The sequence below is a fragment of the Lemur catta genome, chromosome 1, assembly GCF_020740605.2.
Source record: "Lemur catta isolate mLemCat1 chromosome 1, mLemCat1.pri, whole genome shotgun sequence".
Lineage (NCBI taxonomy): Eukaryota > Metazoa > Chordata > Mammalia > Primates > Lemuridae > Lemur > Lemur catta.
This window is the reverse complement of record NC_059128.1, coordinates 11095501-11115682: the sequence shown is the minus strand read 5'-3', so window position 1 is coordinate 11115682 and position 20182 is coordinate 11095501. Positions and strand designations below refer to the sequence as shown.

The window sequence follows — 20182 nt, the reverse complement described above, 5'->3', positions numbered from 1 at the left end:
TGACTCAACAATTCTACCCTTAGGTACCTACCCAAGGGAAACAAAACCATTTATCCACACAAATATTTGCACACAATTGTTCTCAGCAGTGCTGTTCATAACCCCCAATTGGAAACAACCCAATGTCTATCACCCAGTAAATAGACAGGCAAAGCGTGGAACGCTGTTTGGCAATATGCAAGACTGAGCTACTGATGCGTGCTGCAACACGATGGCCCTCAAACACATTACGTCAAGGGAAGCCAGACACAAAAGACCACACATTGTTTAGTTCCACTTACATGAAATGTCCAGAATAAGCGAATCCACGAGACAGAAAGTAGATTAGTACTTGCCTGGGGCTTGAGTTTGGAACTACAAATGTGTGGAGGGACCCCCGGGGTGATGGAAATGTTCTAAAACTGATCTGCACAACTTGGTAAATTTACTACGAAGTCGGTGAGCTGTATGCTTGAATTGGGTGAACTACAGGTGATATGCAAACGATGCCGGGAGGGGCAGGTCAGAAGTCCTGTGTTAGCGTTCTGCACTGCTGGGGCCCTCAGCACCCTCCGAGAGGCAGGTGCTTTTACCCCCATTTTACAGGTGGAGACGAGCTCAGGAAAGGCCATGGATTCAAACAGATCTCCTGCCTGCCTGCGCCTCACGCCCCTTCTTCCACACATAGTAGTCTCCACGTCAGCCTGTGACTCACTCCTGGGCCCTTGGGGGTCCTCAATCGCCCCTGTCTTTCTTAACTCAAAGGGGTTCCTCATTGAAGTCAAGTATTTACTGGCACTCAAAACAAATAAAAGTAGGGTTCAGCTAACTCAAATAATTTGAAAATGATGTTAAAGACTACCTGAATGACTTCCCTTGAACATATCTGACCTATATGCATGTTTCCCCCTTAAAAACAGAAAAGCCATATGAAGCAATATTTGAGAGGAGTGTATTGAGCAAGACTTCATAAAGAAAGCAGAACCCTCTGGAATGATGAACAGAGATTGCGGTGACTCAGCTGGTTTCACAGCTTGCGTTAGGAGTTCCGATGCTCTTAATTGAGGCGTCCCGTGATGTCCTGACCCGGCCGCTGTCCTCATACAGTGTGCTTGTACTGCCTCCAGCTCAGCCAACTGGTGGCTTGGAACCATCTAAATATAGCTGGCATGGTCTGTGCCACGGTCACTGTGAAGGCGTCCACTCTGGCCAGGTCTGCTCACCCGGCAGGTGTACATACATTATCACCTCCCGACACACGTCCTGGGCACCTCGGACACTCGGCACCAGGGTGGGGTTTTGCAGGGTACCTGTTGAGCCCACCACCAACCCCAGCAGAAGCAGCTGAGGTTTAAGGTGAGACCATGTGATCTGTTCAAACGCAGGAGCGACCTGGAGGGCAGGAATTACACCTGAGGTCTGGGCAAAGTCCGGAGACACGTTCTGCCATGGTTCTTGCTGCCTCTGGCGTTTCCCAGGATGGCCCTGCTGCACTAACGGCCCCAGCCCTCACCACACGCGCTCCCAGTCCCTTCTCAGTCCCACTCGGCCCTCCAACCTGATCCCTTCCCACCAGGCCCTCTTTAAAAGCAGGTATCTTTTTCGAAATATAAAAGCGATACTTTACAACAACATGGATTAACCTCAAAAAGTGAAGAGCTTGTCAGAAGAACAGCTGGTAGAACTGTCCCCACTTGCGGCTTGCACTTTCTCCAAGCTCCCTCTTGCCTCCCCGCACCGCAGGGCAGTCTGCCTTCCACCTGCAGCCTCCCTCTCGCCTCGGGGCCCACAAAGCCTTAAACATTTACTATCTGGTCCTTTACAGAAAAAGGCTTGCAGACCCCCAGGCTTAAGCCAGGTGGTGAGGCTCTGAGTGTGTGTGGGTGGGGGAGGGGGCCTGCCAGGAGCACAGAGAGCTGCAGCCTCTTCCTCACTCCTGTTGGTGATGTGGGGGCCAGTCCAACCCCTCCATCTAGTTCTCAGTGACAGGTCCTGTCAAAGGGAAAGAGAGAGGACGTTGTGCACTGGTCCTTCTGCGCCTCACTCTGCCCTCACCCTACCTTTCCAGCCTCGTGCTTCCCTGCTTCCTTGTCTCTGTCCATCTGGACCACGTGCTGTCCTTGCACACCCTGTAGACACCTTCTTCGTATCAGGGCCCTCCCTTTGCTCAGATGACCTGCCCAGCTCCAGGTGGTGAGGAGCTTCCTTGAATCAGAACTTGAAATCCCTTTCCCCTCACCAGGCACTGACTTGGACATGAGCATGTGATGCAATTCTGACCAGGCAGACAGGGGAAGAAGTCCACCCACGGTTCCAAGAAAAGGTCTGTACTCTGATAAAGAGAAAGCCAGACAGATAAGATACACAGATAGCCTCTTTTTCTTCTACAGGATTTTAATTTGTTTGGATGTGACACCTGGAGCTGTTGCAGCCATTTTGTGACTACGAGGAGAGCTTACCTGAGGATAGGTCATCACAATGATGATGGCAGAGTGGAAAATGAAAAGGACCTGGGTTGAGGACAAGGGGGCTGAAATGCTTACTTAGCCAATCCCAGAGTCTCCACATTCCTTAAGATTCAAACCAGAGGAGTGTTTTGGTTATGTGTACTTGAAAGCACCTAACATACTGGCTGTTCCCTTGCTGCGGTTTTATATTCCCACTGCCAGTTCATGCTCTTCTCTCCATATGGAACATTCACCCTTTGCTCCAGCTCCTTCTGTGGAAATCCCATTACCCACCATGAAGCCATACTCTAATCTCGCTCCTGATGGAGCTTATCTACTCCTTGACCTACACCCAACATTTGGAGCTTCTATGGGAACTAGTCTTTTTCAGCTTGTGTTCAGGTATTTGTGCACCTGTCGCAAAAGGCTGGGAGCTCCTGACCAGAGGGCCCCTGACTCAACGTTCTTCAAAACCCCCTCCCCCCATCTCTCCACCCCTTGCAAATCATGAACCTCCAAGTGAAAAGTGCTAAACTAAATGGACCAATATGCCAAGTCTGTTTTAGTGCTCAGAAAAATTCTACTGTTTGCTATTTTCAGAATGCAATGCCAGAAACAGTGATTCTGAGAAGCATATAGTCACACATTGCTTAACGACAGGGATTCGTTCTGAGAAATGCATCAGTAGGCGATTTCATCATTGTGTGAACATCATGGAGCATACTCACATAAACCTACATGGTATAGCCCACTACACACCTGGGCTGTGTGGTATAGCCTAGCGCTCCTAGGCTACACATCTGCACAGCACGTTACTGTGCGGAATACTGTGTGCAACTGTGCTACAATGGTAAGCATTTGTGTACCTAAACATATCTAAATATAGAAAAGGTACAATAAGAATACAATAAGATAAACAACGGTACACTGGTATAGGGCACTCTCCATGAATGGAGCTTGCAGGACTGGAAGTTGCTCTGGGTGAGTCAGTAGTGAGTGGTCAGTGAATGTGAAGGCCTGGGACCTTACTGTACACTGCTGTAGCCTTTATAAACACTGTAGACTTAGACTACACTAAATTTATAAAAAAGAATTTCTTTCTCAATAATAAATTAACCAGCCAAGTACAATGGCTCACGCCTGTAATCCCAGCACTGTAGGAAGCCGAGAAGGGAGGATCACTTTGAGAGACCAGGAGTTCAAGATCAGCCTGGGCAAAGGAGTGAGACCCCATCTCTACAAAAAATTTTTTTAAAAAAAATTAGCTAGCTGGGCAGGCATGGTAGTACACGCCCATAGTCCTAGCTACTTGGGAGGCAGAGGCAGGAGGATCACTTGAGCCCAGGAGTGTGAGGCTGCAGTGAGCTATCATCGTGCATTGCTCGCTAGCTGGAGTGAGACCTTGTCTCTAAAAAATAAAAATAAAAATGTAAATTTAAAAATCTGTATAGGCTCTATCGGACTGTGCTTTCAAATGCTCTTTTAATGATTAGCCTCTAGAGTCAAGAGAGCAAATGCTGGCTGCTGGATGGGGACAAAAACAGCCCAGCAGGGATGCAGGCCAAGGTTGCAGTGACTCGGCACACATCACCTCCGCATGGCCTTACTGCTGTCATCCTCTTACTTGGGGATGAATATTTCAGTCTGTGGCCACTTCTTCCACCCTGTTTCCCTTCATTCTATTTTAATATTTAGTATTTTACGCAGAGAAATTAGCAGTGCTTTAAAAAAAATGTTTCCAGGAACAAAGGGTAACTGGATAAGCTATACTTAATAATGTTTAACAAATACATTTTTTTAAAGTTGGTTGCATAAAAACTAGGGTGGCTGATCTCAGCATGTTCACTATGCGTGATCTACATTTAATATCTTATCTTTCTAACTCGTGATTAGAGAGAGAGGAGAAAACTGAGAGCTGATCAGTTATGTACTCGGGTTGTTCCTCTTTAAATGGGTCAGGTCTGTGGTTAAGCATTAAAACGAGAAGGGATCATTTTCCCAAGATAAGAACTTTTTAATCAAGCCAATTTTCTTATTTGGCTAACATACAAAACCATTCAAGAAATGAGTCATTCATTTGTTCAGTGAGTAAAAATACACACCGGATTTCAATGGCTTAGTACAAAAAAAAATGTAAGGTAGCTCATTATTATTTTTATTTTTTAGAGGCAGGGTCTCGCTATGTTGTCTGGCCCGGAGTGCAGTGGCTGTTCATAGGTGCGATCAAAGCACACTACAGCCTTGAACTCCTGGACTCAAGCCATCCTCCTGCCTCAGCCTCCTGAGTAGCCTGGATTATAGGAACACGCCACTGTGCCTGGCTGGTGTCTTATAATTAATTTTTTATATTAATTAAAGTTGAAATGATAATGGTTTGGACATATTGGTTTAAATAAGTTATTTAATTTCACCTGTTTTTTTTTTATTGGACAGGGCTGCTTCAGAGACAGTCGGCCCAGGTTTTAAAACTGGCCACCACTTGTCAGCTGTGCCATGTTGGGCAAATTGCTGACCCAGCCTATGCCTCAGTCCCGTGATTTACAAAGCAGGAATACGAACTGGACCCACTGCATATAACCCTGCTTCAGGGTGTAAAGTGTGTAAAGTGCTCCTAGAAGAGAGCCCAGCACATAGATACTGCAATAGTCTAAGCATTTTGTTTCTGAGATTGAAAATATTAAATGACTTTTTAAAAGTAAAAGCTTTATTAAGATACAATTCACACACCATAAACTTAGCCTTTTAAAATAGACAATTCAGTGGTTTCTAGTTTATTCACCAAGTTGTGTACCCATTAGTTGTGCACCACTAACTCCAGAACATTCTCATCACTCCAAAAAGCGACCCCATGCCCATTAGCAGTCACTCCCCATTCTCCTCTCCACCCAGCCCTCGGCATCTACTTATCTACTTTCTACCTCTACAGATTTCCCTAATTTGGACTTTCATTTAAATGGAATCATAAAATGTATGGTCTTTCTGACTAGCTTCTTTTACTTAGCATGGTTTGAAGGTTCACTTATGCTGAAGTTTGTGTGAATACTTCAATCTTTTTCATAGTCAAATAATATCCTCTTATATCAATATACCACATCGTATTTATTTGTTCATCATTTGATGGACATTTGGGTTGTTTCTACCTTTTGGCTATTATGAACAATACTGCTATGAACACTCACATACAAGTTTTTGTGTGGACATGTTTTCATTTCTCTTGGGTACATACCTAGGAGTGGAACTGCTGGATCATATGGTAACTTAACGTTTAACTTTTTGAGGCCCTGCCAGACTGTTTCCCAATGTGGCCGCACCATTGCACATCCCCACGCGGAGGCTGTGCTTTGAATGTAGGCTCACTCGTGGATTCTTTTCTTTTTCTAACTTTGACGGGCTGATTGGCAGAGATCCAGGAAACATGGGGGAGGAGGGTATGAGGAGGGAGCAGCAGGGTAGAGACCTGGAGGGCAGAGAGGCCTGGTGATGCTTTCACAGAGCCCTGGGCGCAGTCCTGTCTGGCCTTCACCTGCCATGTGGCCTCGGGCAAGTCACCTCCACTCTCCAGGCCTCAGTTTCCTTATCTATAAAATGAAGGTGTTAGATCAGTGGGTCTCAGCCTAGGCAATTTTGCCCCCTGGGACACTCGGCAATGTCTGGAGACAACTGGGGTTATTACAGTGGGGTGGGTGACGCTACTGTCATCTAGCAGGTAGAGGCCAAGGATGCTGCCAAACATCCTGCAATGCACAGGACAGCCCCTAACCACAAAGAACTACCTGGTCTCCAACTATCAACAGCGCCAAGATTGAGAAACCTTGCATCAGACTAAGGTGACCCTGTAGAAACTTTTGAGGAACTACCAAACTGTTTTCTAAAATGGCTATACCATCTTACAATTCTCCTAGCAACATACAAGGGTTCGAACGCACACATTTTAGCCAGTCTAATAGGTATGTAAATGGCCTTTCAGAAAGTCTTTTCTATTAACAACATCCAGGACTGTTTACAGAATGCCAGTGTCATAAAGAAAAAGATGAGTCATTTTCTTACCTGGTGCCTATAATTATACCAGCCATTTGAGCCCGCCACGATCACCACCCAGTGCTTGCCTCCATCCTCGGGATCGTCTATGGGAACAGCACTGGTTCCCAGGACCAAGCTGAGCAATACGGCTGCTTTCCAAATCATTCTGTGCCTGCACGTTCAACTGCACAAACCTGAGAAGAAAAAAGCAGAGTCAAGGAAAAAGGAGCAAGAATAGGTGACATCATCAGCTCCTAAGAAAATATCACAGTAAATGGGTCAAAAAGGTATGATCATGTAGTCACCAGACACAGTACGTTGAGGATAACAACAAAAGCAGAGAGGAATTCTGTGTTTAGCTCTGCTGCTCCTTTCCCCACGTGGAGAAGGGGTCTGTCCATATCTCGCAATCTCACTACATGCATATAAGCCAAAAACACCCAGAAAGCTCTCTGGGCACCTTTTAAAATTTTTGTCACAACTCAAAAGACAACAGATAAAATTCATCAACAAAATTCACTGTGCCAGAAAAATACCTACCACACACTATAAAATATTTGTAAGTAAAGAATATATACATTCTGTGCATTAGGCACAGAAAAATGTCGAAGGAAGATATAAAACCTCAACAGTAGTTATCGTTGGGTGGTAGGTGGGATTAAAGGAGATTTTCTTCTTCATATTTATCTCTTTTTAACACAATTAATGCATATTACTTACACAATAACGTTTGTAAAAATTCAACTCATCTTCCATAAAACATGGATGGGCAATTAAGTTTATGAGTGAACCATCTGGGTGAGCTCTAGTCAAACATTAGTTCACGTAGTCTTTGTACCACCCTTACAGAGCATGTACCTGTACTCTGCACAACAGGCAGGGCACATATTTTCATCCTTGTTTGACAGGAAGGGGAGGCTGAGATAGGACAGCAGTGACTTGCCCAATGTCCGTGGACTTTCTGGCCAGGGCCCAGACCCACGCCCTCTGAGTTCCTGGCCCAGCACTCTCTGCTCCATGGTTCTACAGCTCAAGACTTCATCCTTAATGAGTTGTATGCCCTACTTTATGCTTCAGTGCCAACACTTTAAATACATTTTTAAGGAACAAGTGGCAAGAATGAGGCTTGGCCTTGGCCACCTTGCATTACCAGACTAGATCCTGCCCCGTGACCTGAACGTGTTATTCTATAAAAACAGCCTTCCCGTGACAGAAAACATAGCCAGGCCCGTGCCTCTGTGATAAGAGGATAAACACACGGTCTTTGAGATGTGGGGACTCAGAGCAGAAGGGAGTGTGCAGGACTGACCTCTGCCTCCAACACCACTCATTCACCCACTCACTCACCACCCAGCCAGAGTCTCCCGACACCTATTCTCCCAGACAACGTGGAGGTGCTGGGAACTCAATGACAATAGGGACAGAGCCTCTGCCCTTACGGAGCACGCAGCCAACTAAGGGATGATGAACCTCTAAGTCAAAGAAATAATCCTCAACATTCTGTGTGTAGCCCTCCAAATGATGGATTTTCTCCCGTACATAAAGAAAACAGGAAGGTGCTGGTAAAAGTATAAAGAACTAAGAGTGCCTTAGGCCAGTGCTTCTCGGAGAGCCTGCACCCAGACCTCCTGCACATCCTGTTAGGAGGCGTGGGGCAGAGCCTGAGACTGGATTCCTAACAAGTTCTGGAGACCTGATGCTTTGGTCTTTGACTACACGGTAATGTAGCAGCCCTCTTCAGCAACCCTGCGGGCTCTAGTCTACCTCTACCTCTAGACTGTCTCCGGCGTCCTGGTCAACAAACAGTACTGCTCCATCCCCATGAGACGTCTCCCACCCAAGAATTCAGTCCTTAATGTGTGAGCCTGCATTGGTGCTAAATTCAGTCAATGGATGGGTAACTATAGTAAGCGGCCCCCAGATTTGTTCTTTCAGTTGTTTTGCGGGGTTAGTATGGCACATAACAGATGAGGTCAGTGGTGTGCTGAGGACCCAACACTAGAACCCACTGGTCTGTCATGTGCACCCGAGGAGGTTTCTCGAAAGTCCCCTCAGCCTGATCTGGGCTCACCATGGGGCTGGGAGGTAAACGACCAAGAAAAGGTCCAATTATATAAATGTATGAAGAACAGAGAGGTCAGGCCAGAGTCCAGCAGCAGAAACACCCATGTCCCCAGGGCTCTCCGGTTAAAGCCTCACAGTATGTCATTGAACAGAAAATGCCACTTAGAAAACACATACTCTAAAACTATTTTGGCAAACATGGAGGCCTGGGGTGAAGCTGAGACATGAAAGTAAGATAATTATTCCACTACCCCCAGCAACAAACGCACCTCGAAGCAGCCGGCCTTAGACGGCAATTTCCTGATCTGCATTACTGCATGATTTTTGACAAAGTCGAAGCACCAAAACAAAGTCACAAATAATCCTGCAGAATCTCTATTACTCTTGTTTTACCAAAGTGAAAAACTGATGGAGAAAAAGTGAAGGATCCCTGCTAAACTAGCTCTTTGATACTCTGCTGTTTTGGCCTGTGGCCTTCCATGGTCCCAGTCACACAGCCATCGTCATCTACTTCTCCCTTAACTTGCCCTCCTGTCTACTCCCTCCAACACCCACCCACACCATCCATCCAACACACGTGGACTGAGCACCCGCTAGCTGCTCACAGGCACCGAACAGGGAACCAAGCAGACAAAACCTTCAGCAGAGCTGACATTCTAGAGGGAAGAGACAGACCATTGAAATGCACAGGTTGTCAGATGGTGATGAGAGTGATGGAGAAAAATTAGGCTGGAGAGGGAGGGAGTCGGGAGGAGTGGGAGGTGTCGCTTTTATAAGGGGAAGACATCTCGGGAGGTGAGGGAGCCAGCCCATTTGTAAGAGCAAAGCACTGGAAGTGATATAAATGTCTAGCTAAACCACTCACGGTACATCCTTATAACAGGATACTGTGAAATGTTTAAAAAGAGTAAGATCTGATGTGCCAAGAGTGGAAAGATCTCCAAGGTGCACTGTTGGGGGATATGCATTTAGTCTGCTAACCATGTGCAAGGAGAAGGCGACACAGACAGCTGTTGCTCCAGCCAGGGGAGAGAGATCACAGAGAAAGCCTCCAGCAGGTGCCATGTGCTGGCAGGTTGCACGGATGGGGGAGTGGGATATTTGTGAGTACCTACCATGTGCCACATAACATGGGAGGCATTTATTTACACCATGCTCACAACAGCCCTGTGAGCAAGTATCATCACCCCTTTCAGACAGGCAAGGAAACTGAGGCTCAGAGAGAGAGAAACTTGCTGGTAACTGGCACTGCTGGGACCAGCACACAGATCTGACTGCAAAGACTGTGCTTGTTTCACTAAACTACTTGCTTGTCACAAAAAACAGCTGCTTATGTGAAAGTCTGGGAGGCCCCAAAACCACAGGCACTGCACCCCCACCCCAGGGCCCAAGCACAGAGCAGGCCCTCCCTGCCTCCTCTGGCACCAGGACACCCACAGTGCTCTTCCCTGCCCTGCTATTTTAAGGCACTGGTGGGCTCTCTGCATAAAGAGCTCTTGTCATAAAAAAAAAAAAGAACCATCAACGGAAAACCTGAAACACACACAGTCAGAGGACAGGCTTTTATGAACTTCTCCAGCCTCTAATGGTAAGTCCTGTGCTGTTCCCACTTGGCCTGCGTCCCTGCTCAGGCTGCAGGGCTACACTAGGTCAGTGATTCACTTAAAGGACTCCACTTGACTTCAAGAAATGTAACATCAATGGAGTTTAATCCATTTGCAAGGTTTAGGACAGAGTGCCCATTCTAGCTAAATTGACAGCAATACAAATTATAAGGCTAAGGTCACAGGGCCATCTAAGTAGCAAAGTCAAGTTCAAACTCAGGTCTGATACAAAGCCAGAAAATCTTGTCTTGCTGTTTTAAAAAAGTATACAGTTCAATTTCTCTTTTTTTTTTTTTTTTGAGACAGAGTGGGCTAGAGTGCCGTGGCATCAGCCTAGCTCACAACAACCTCAAACTCCTGAGCTCAAGCAATCCTCCTGCCTCAGCCTCTCAAGTAGCTGGGAGTACAGGCATGTACCACCATACCCAGCTAATTTTTTCTATATATTTTTAGCTGTCCAGCTAATTTCTTTCTGTTTTTTAGTGGAGACGGGATCTCACTCTTGCTCAGGCTGGTCGCAAACTACTGAACTCAAATGATCCGCCTGCCTGGGCCTCCCAAGTGCTAGGATTACAGGCGTGAGCCACCGCACCCGGCCTCAATTTCTCTTTACCACATGAAACATAGCTACTAAGTCTGGGGAGATCCTTCCCCTCTTTGGGCCTTAATCACCATCAGGTATGACCCCTCACTGCCAGCCCTCATTTGCTTGCTACTGGCTGTGTAAGACACAGCAAATCATCAAAGTGAAGCAAAGCAGCTAGTCAGACAATGAGATCTGTAAAGAGTCTTCCAAACCTGAAGGTTTTGATCCTACTCTCTGCTCTCCAGGGATTTAGAATAAAATCACCATGCAAGTGGTGTTTGGCTGACTACATGCATGAGAAACAAGAACAGGTGACAAGGACCATCTCCTTGACCAAATTTCAGTCAGGCTCCTCTGAGCCCTCTTCTCCACAAGGCCCACTGAGCCCAGTTTCAGCAAGAATCCTGCGAGAATCCCCCACCTGTAATATCTAACCAAATTCCTCTTAGTAATTTTCCATTGATGGGGCTCAGGACAATGCTACCCCCCAAAAAAGGCAGCTTGGCATATTGAATATTTTAAGCTGAAGAATTCCAGGCCCCCTCACTTTGCCCATGGGCTATAAAATCCCCAGCTGAACTTTCTGTACTTGGATTTGAGCTCAGTTCCATACTGATGTCTCTTTCCCCTAATGCAGTAGCTAGAAGAAAATCTGTCTTGCTGATTTTAAAAAGTATCTGTGGCTGGGTGCAGTGGCTCATGCCTGTAATCCTAGTACTCTGGGAGGCGAAGGTGGGAGGATCTCTCGAGGTCAGGAGTTCAAGACCAACCTGAGCAAGAGCAACACCCCATCTCTACTAAAAATAGAAAGAAATTAGCTGGACAACTAAAAATATATAGAAAAAAAAATTACCCGGGCATGGTGGCACATGCCTGTAGTCCCAGCTACTAGGGAGGCTGAGGCAGGAGGATTGCTTGAGCCCAGGAGTTTGAGGTTGCTGTGAGCCAAGCTGACACCACGGCACTCTAGCCTGGGCAAGAGTGAGACTCTGTCTCAAAAAAAAAAAAAAAAGAAAGGAAATTGTATCTGGTACAATTTCTCTTTAACACAAGACACATAGCTACTAACTTGGGGAGACCCTTCTCTCTGGGCCTTAATTGCCCATCTGTGAAATGAGATATGTGCGATTCAGTGGCAAACTAGATTCTAGATTAGAGCATACTCTTCATGGTTATCTAATTCTGACTCTGCAGGGGTTATTTTATAACTTTGTATACCGGGGATGACATCAATGCAAATAATTTGACTCCAGACATGCAAATGAATTCTATTAAATGGAGGTTCAATTGACTTCCTTCCCCCACTGTAGAAAGAAGCTAGTTTTGCCTTCCATTTGTGTATTCATTACAGTATTTCTAGTCTACAAATGTGACTGCACTTTGGAATCTCCAACACATCACCAAGTTCCCTCACTAATGAGTTAAATAAAACCCTTAACACGTGTTCACTTTTGTAGCTGCACAGAGTGATGAGTTTATCTGTTTTTTAAAAAATTATCTTTTTAACATTATGGAAAGTGTAAGCAACTAATATGTATTTCAAAACACAGTCAAAAGAATTTTTTTAATCTTACTAGTGGTTAAGAATTTAGGTATCTAGCAAAGTCCATTGTAGCCAATGGCTAATAGCTTCTCTACATTTTTATTTTCAATGATTCTGTGGCATTTGATTTTTCTTTCACCCAAATTACTATTTTTGAAACCTACCAGTGCAGTTTGTAGTCTTTTTCCAAAATAACTGAACATGACTTTTATATCTACATGTTCATTCTTAAGTTAAATGTTTACTTAAGTATAATTTTTACTTTAAGAAATTAAAGAGTAGACAATAACTATAGAAATGTACAAAGAATAACATAAAACGCCTGTCACCTATCACCCAGACCATCAACTGTTAATATTTTATAAAATGCTAAGTCTTTTTTCCCCGTAAAACAAATTAAACATGTCAGATAAAAATTTTCCCCCTGTCCTGTTCCATTCTTCCCACACCACAAGGTAACCACTATCCTAAATTAGCATCTATTTCCAATTGATTTATTATAAAAAGATGTATATCTATTCTACAAACATTCCCCTACTAATGGACATTTAGGCTGCTTCCTATTTTTTTAACCATTATAAACAATGTTGTAATAAACATCCTAATATCCCTCTCCTTGTATACAAACATCTCTGTTTCTCTAGAGTATCTTCTAGAAGTAGAACCACTAAGTACTAAGATATACCCTTTTGCTAGTGGCTATACTGTTCTAAGATACACTTGCACCACTAGTGAATAAGAATCTCATTTTCTTCAAACATCTACCATCTCTTCATAGTCTCAAAATTTACAATTCCTAATCTGATGGATGTAAAGTGATCTAATTATGGTTTTAATATGCATTTCATGGATTACAAGAAAATTTGAGTTTTACTATATGTTTATTTTACCATTCAGAATTCAGCATCCTCAATACATGTGACAACTTCCTATCATAAACTGGGATTTGAACTATGGTCTACAAAACAACTTCTGCAGCTAAAAAAAAATGCTGGGAATTTCTTCAAAAGATAGTGATAGGTTGAAAAATTCAAGGGACAGAGTTTACTTCAACTTATCTTTACTGAACAATACTGGGTATGGTGTATTCTACCTCTTCACAGTTCTCAAATCTTCCCTCTCCTTTCCCACTGCAGCTGTCTTTAAAACCCTCTGTAATTCCCCTATCTTCAATGTGGCCTCTCTTCAACACTCTTCCACACTAGAGAGTATCTAAGATGCAGATCTACACGAAATGCAGCTTCCAGAACGTTCAGGATAACATCCAAATCTCTCACAGCAGCACAAGCCCTGCAAGATGTACCTCTCTATTCTCATGGCTCATAAAATCCACCACCCATATGAAATCCCTTGTTCCTACAAGGCTCCATGACTCCAGGTCCAAAAGCATTGCTCTTTCCATGCCTTCACCATGCTATGTTCTCCTTTATCTCACTGGCTCCTACACAGCCTTCAAACTCCACTCAAGCATCCCCCTCTCTGCAAAGTCCTACTCAGTCACACAAATCAAGGTTAGATGTTGCCCCTGCACACACCTGTACTCCAGCCCCTCAACCCTGGAATTGTTCACTGGAGACTGCCTCTCCCCTTATGAAATAATCCCTGCCTGAAATGCTTAGTAAGGCCCTAGAGTGAACAGAGCTGGGATACTCCACTCACCACATACCACAGGGCCAGCCTCAAACCCTGGGCACTCATTTTCATCTATAAAACAAAGCACGGGACACAAAGTTCCTTCTTCCAGCCCCCAGATTCTACGGCCCTTGGCATGGAATAATCCATGTAGTTATAACCTCAAATCTAATAGTTAGGGTAGGGGAGGAAACCTGGCTAACTTTCACTTCCATGGTTGATGTGAGTCGTTCTGAAACTCTCACCAGCTCAAACCCCTGAGAACCAGAGCTTCCCTGACTTCTCTGAAGGGATGTCTTTATAAATCTGGGTATTTTTGTTGTTGTCGTTAACAGCCCTTACCCACGAGTGCAATCCTCCATATTAAAAGCATCTAAAGCATGAACTGCTCCCAGATTATAAAGACTGGAAACAAGCCCCCGACTCCGTTGGGTGCCCTGCCTGGGGGACCTTAGTAAATCCCTTCTCCTTTCGGGCCTCAGTTTACCCCCTCCAGAGCAACGCACCCTTCCAGCCAGAACACGCATGACGAGAGCCTCACCATCACCCCCCACCCCACAGGACGTTGGCAGAGAGGTCGCAGGGTTTCCCTCGGAATTCACCGTTTCCCGAAATTTCCCTTTGCAGGGTGAGAAACTGATTACTCAGAAATGGCCACGGGAAATTAAAATCCCGGCCCGGAGGCCAAGAGCCGCGTCAGACGGGTGGTCCTGCGAGACGGGCGGTGCTGGCCTCGGGCGTGAGGGCGGCCGGGTCCCGCGCTGGGGCCGGAGATTACCTGCGGCAAGGATCGCGGCTGCGGCGGCGCCCGCAGGACCGTGGGAACTCGCGGCGGCGCGCAGCCTCAGACCAGCCACCTCTGACGCAGCCCCGCTGTGATTGCGGCGCGGCGGCGCCTCGCTCCTCTTTGAGGGACCACTGCGCGGCGGTGATTGGCGGAGCTTCGGGGCGTGGCGTCTGCAAAAACCAATGGGAAGAGGGGGCGAGGCCGGTGTGCCAAAGGGACTACGAATCCCAGCGTGCATCGGCAAGGTCTTCTGAATCCGGGTAGGCTGGGGCGGCGGTTGCCCTATGAGCTGAGGTCGGTGCCTGGGTACTTGGGCACGCAGTGATTCTAGAAACGTCCACCAGAGGATCAAACCAGCTCTTGGAGCGCTTCAACCCATTGGTTTCCAAACTTGTCTTAGCATTAGACCCACCTAGGGAAGCTTCAGAAATACTGATGCCCTCTATGAAAATAAAATTTAAAAGCTATTGGCACCCCCCCAAAAAACACTTTAATCCTTAAGAGAGATGTGACTGTCGTCTCAGTCACATATGGTTACCCCTTTTATTCTCATAGTTTAACTCGCTTTCTTATTTTTCTTGTACAATTACTAGAGAGAATTAAGTGATTCAGGGACAAAAACCTCGTGCCTTCTTAATTAATGACCCTTGTTTATAGCTTAACTTCCCATCTGTTTTCCTGCTTTGCTTAGACTAGATGATGGAACCCATGACTGTACCCTTCTCAAAAAGAAACTGCCTATAATCAATCAAGTTGCTGTAACTATGCGCCAACCTTGTGTGAATAATGTTGTAATCCTGCTAAAAACTCCTCTGTCTCTGACTGGATAAATGAATTCTTAATTTCCCTACTTCGGAGCGCTGACTCCATTCCTTTGAAGTTGGTGATTCTGAGTGGCAAATCCTCATACATGGAACTTGCATAGTTTTAGGTTGACACCCTGTCTCATCCCCAGAGATTGTGATTTTGCTGGTCTGAATGTGGGCTGGATTTTGGAATCTTTAAAGACCCCAGGTGATTTGGACCTGGTCTCGTATAATCCTCATGGCAACCCTATGAGAGACACTGTTATTATTACCCCAGCTTAACAGATAGAACAACTGAAGGAGAGTAAGTCAGGGAGGTGAAATTAGTTTTCCAAAGGTCACATACATCTTAAGTGTCAGAGCCAGAACTAGGACGTAGGCAGTCTGGTTCCAGAATTCCAAGCCCTTACTCTCTATATAATGCTACTTCTCAAATGTTTCGTATTCTTATCTCACAAGGAACTGCAAAGAAAAATAATGTACTATACATACAAGCACTGTGTGGTGGCAATCAGTAAATCGAATTGAATGGAACTGATGTGATGGAATACATGCAATCCTGCCCAAGGATAATAAGCACATTCATAGGTAGTGTCATTTGGCCTTCTTTTATAATCTTATTTTCCAGTGAGTCGTAGATCAGCATACGACTCCAGTCCTTCCTGCCTACTTTTGTAAGTAAAAGTTTATGAAAACACAGCCACATCCATTGGGTTAGGTATTATTTCTGGCTATTTTTGCAAACAAGGCAAAGTTGAATAGTTATGTAAGAGACTATATAGCCCACAAAGCTGAAAATATCTACTGTCTGACCGTTACCCCAAAAAAGTTGCCAACTCTGGGGTTAAGTACATGACCCAAGATCACAGCTTGGAAGTGACCTTGGGCTTCAAGGCCAGGTCTGTTCAAGTCCTTTGTCCTCATGACCGCTATGCTTTCACAGTCTTCTGTAATGGGGACCATCAGGAGTTCATTTGTCCATTTCTTCAATAATACATTTATTAGGTGCAGGTGCCAGATGCAGCTGAGCATTGAGATAGGTGGGATTTTGTTCCTTCCCCTTCGAATTCACTGTCTAGTAAGAGAGGCAGAAGTGTGTCCTTAAACACTCCCTAATTCACTTGGAATAAATGACAGCCTTTGGCTGATTAGACCTTAACAGTTGAAATGCAATAAAAATGGTAACCTGATGCCCCACATATTTTGGCAAAGGACAGAAATAGCCCCCTTGGTCTCCTCAGCAAGAGTGGAGGCTGAGAGCTCAGAGTCTGGAACAAGAGAAAGTGGCTGAAAGTGGAAGGCCAATGGGAGGGGTTGCTGGAGGTTGCCATGGTGATGGTCCAGGGCTAGCCCCAGAGGAGGGCTAGCCTAGGCCAACCACAAGGAGGAGGCTGAGATGAGAGAGGCCTGTGGTAGGGACTGGTTACACCTGGTGGGCTCTGCTGTCAAGATGCCTGGATTCAAATCCCAGCTTTACTACTCAAAGCTGTGACCTGAGCAGTTACTGAGCTTCTCAGTGCCTGAGTTTCCCCAGGTGCCCCGTACATACTAGCTACTCCCTGAGTTCAGAGAATCCCTTTGACTACTGGGCTATAGCTTGAGGATTCTGGTGAGGAAAATACGATGGGAATCTGCAACCTTGGAATCTGCCTGTGCTCCTGTTCCCACCCATGGGATGGCAGTACTGTGTAGAAAGCACGGAGCTGATGGGAAGTGCCAGGAGCAGAGAGGTGGGCACCAGAATAGCCCTAGGTGGCAGGAAGGCACAGGTGGCAGGAAAGTGGCAGACTTTGTGTGGATAGATAGGCATGAGGACCCCCCCCCCATCAAATGCCCCCAGCAGAATTCTCACAAGAAAAGTCATGGCTAGGCCTCTTGCTACCATACCATGCAATCAGAGATTAGGGAGCCTCATGCAGACATAAGTGATATCACAAGAATGTGGCAGATCACTGAGTCACCAGAGATAATGGCACCAAGGAGCCATTTCAGAATAAGGATCTTTTATTTTTAATCTAATAGTGGGCGATTAAGTGAGTGATTTATGATTATAAAGCAACAAGAGTTGGGAGAGTATGAAACATATTGGTTAGGTTTAAAGCAGAGTTTCTCTACCTCAGCACTATTGACATTTGGGGTGGGTAATTCTTTGTTGTTGGGGGCAGCTGTCCTGTACATAGTACGATGTTCAGCACCTCTGCCCACCTGATGCCACTAGTATCCCTCCCCCAAATTGTGACAACCAAAAATGTCTTCAGACATTGCCAAAAATCCCCTGGGGGGGCAAAATGTGTGCTACACCCCTATGTTGAGAATCATCAGTTTAGAGAGGGGGTGAATATACTCATTCATTCATTCATTCTCTTTGATGTGATGGTTAAAGGCATTGACTCTGGATCCAGACTGCCTGGGTTTAAATTCCAGCTCTGGCACTTACTGGCTGTGTTACTTTGGACAATCACTCTCCCTCTCTGTGCTTCAGGTTCTTCATTTGTAAAGTAGGAAATGATAGTTGCAGTGTGTATTTAACAGGTGGTTGTAAAGATGAAATGAATTTATATATGCAAAGAAAAAACTCAGAACAGGATCCATATGTCCGCTATGCACTGAGTGCACGATAAGTGCCAGGCACTCGCCTTTGCTCTCAGGGTCCCTGCAGTCAACTCTCACCACCACGGATGGAGTTAAATGTAAATATTACAATCAAAGTATAAGAAATGTAGGAAAAATGCACAAATTATAAATGCATGGCTCGGTAAGTTTTCACAAAGTGAACACATCCAGATAACTGGCACTGAGATAAAAAATTGACGTTGGCGGCACCCCAGACATCTCCCTTGGGCCGCCTCCAAGGGATTTTGTTTTTTAATGTTACACACCCTCCCTTCCCCGGGGCATTTAATGATGCAGTTTCCTCCGGCTCCCCACCACCTTGTTTTATTCTGACCAAGTACCATTTATTCTTTTTTCTTTTTATCTTTTTTTATTGTGGTTAAAAATATATATGTATATATATAAAAAACATGAAATTTGCCATTTTAACCGTTTTTAGGTGCACAGTTTGGTGGCATTAGTTACATCCACATTGTTGTACAACCATCAGCATTATTTCCAAAACTTTTCATCATAATTCCAGCTCAAAAACTCTTCCATCCTTCCTAGAATAAAACCCTGCCCAGCTAACACCACCTGATCCCTGCCTACCCCTGTGACCTCATTTCCTGCCACCTCACTTGCTCCCTTCCAGCAATGATGGCCTTCTTGTCTTTGCAGCTGCAGTTTCCAGTTCCTGGAATGCCCTTCCGCTTCCAGTCACACAGCTGGCTTCTACCCAGATGGCACCTCCTCCTCACAGAGGCTGCTCTGAGCCAGTGAGCTGAGACACCGTACAAACCTCTGTCACTCTCTAGCCTTCTACCTTGCCTTACTATCTGACTTCATACATTTGTTAATTTCCCGGCTCAACACTAAAATTTAAACTGTTTGAGGGCAGAGGCCTGGCCTGGCTTATTTATTTCTATACTCCCAATGCCTAAAACAGTAGCTGTCCTATAGTAGGTGCTCAGTAAACATGTATCAATGCAGTTCAATGCTGTGATGAGGGTAAGTGCCATTCACTGTCCTCCTCTACAGAGAAGAGGCATGATCTCTTCCTTGTTACTTTTTACAGATTGCCAGTCAATCAATAAGCATTTATTTAGTGCTTGCTTCGGCAGCACATATACTAAAAATAAGCATTTATTTAACTCTGTGGCCAGCAGTATTCTAAGAGTGACCCCCTCCCCCAATAACCCTCATCTATGTATAATCTCCTCTTCTTTGAGAATGGGTGAAACCTCTGAATGTGATTTCACTCTGGCGATTATGTTATGTTTTGGCAAAAGGGTGATTATCCAGGCAGGGGATCCTACTCTAATCACGTGGGCCCTTTAAAATCTGAGAGTTTTCTCCAGCAGGTGCTAGAGAGGTTCATTGCTGATTTGAAGATGGAGGGGCCACAAGCTTGCTGGCAGCCTTAAAGAGCTGAGAGGGGCCCCTGGGTGATAGTCAGTGAGGAAACGGGGACCTCAGCCCTACAATTAAGCCAACAACCTGAAGGAGCTTAGAAATACATTCTTCCCCCAGAGCCTCCAGACAAGAGCCCAGACTGGTGTCAAAGAAAAAATTATTCAATGACACTTGTTAAGGCGTAGTAAGGAAGACTTTATTCAGGACTATCAAGATAGGTATATAGAGCCAGGCAAGGTGGCTCATGCCTGTAATCCTCACACTTTGGGAGGCTGAGGCGGGAGGATCACTTGAGGCCAGGAGTTTGAGGTTGCAGTGAGCTACAATGATGCCACTGCACTCCAGCCCGGACAACAGAGCGAGACCACCCTATCTCAAAAAAAAAAAAAAAAGAAAGAAAAGGTAGGTATAGAGACCACTGCAGTAGGATTTTGCAGTGGGAAAGAGAGATTGGGCTCAACTTCAAATGCAGCTTAATTCTGAATACAGCAAGTGGGAATTTATACAATAGCTATCGTATTCCATCTTCTGCTGCTGTAACAGAATACCACAGATTGGGTAATTTATAAAGAAAAGAGATTAATTTGGCTAGTGATACTGGAGACTGGGAAGTCCAAGATTGAGGAACTGCATCCCTGAGGGCGCTCTTGCTGAGTCATGACATGGCAGAGGGCGTCACATGGTGAACAAGAGCAGTGACAGAGAG

General features: G+C 45.3%; 1 protein-coding gene across 1 annotated transcript in view; it reads right to left on the bottom strand.

The window, feature by feature from the left end:
- LGMN (legumain) overlaps nt 1-14761 on the bottom strand; it is a 31582-nt gene extending 16821 nt beyond the window's left edge. Inside the window, exons 1-2 of the mRNA XM_045561821.1 lie at nt 14654-14761; nt 6474-6640 (exon numbers count right to left, since the gene is read on the bottom strand). Of these exons, the coding sequence (XP_045417777.1) occupies nt 6474-6611 (138 nt within the window). The 5' untranslated portion in view covers nt 6612-6640; nt 14654-14761. The remainder of the gene's footprint in view (nt 1-6473; nt 6641-14653) is intronic.
- Nucleotides 14762-20182: the final 5421 nt, after the last annotated feature.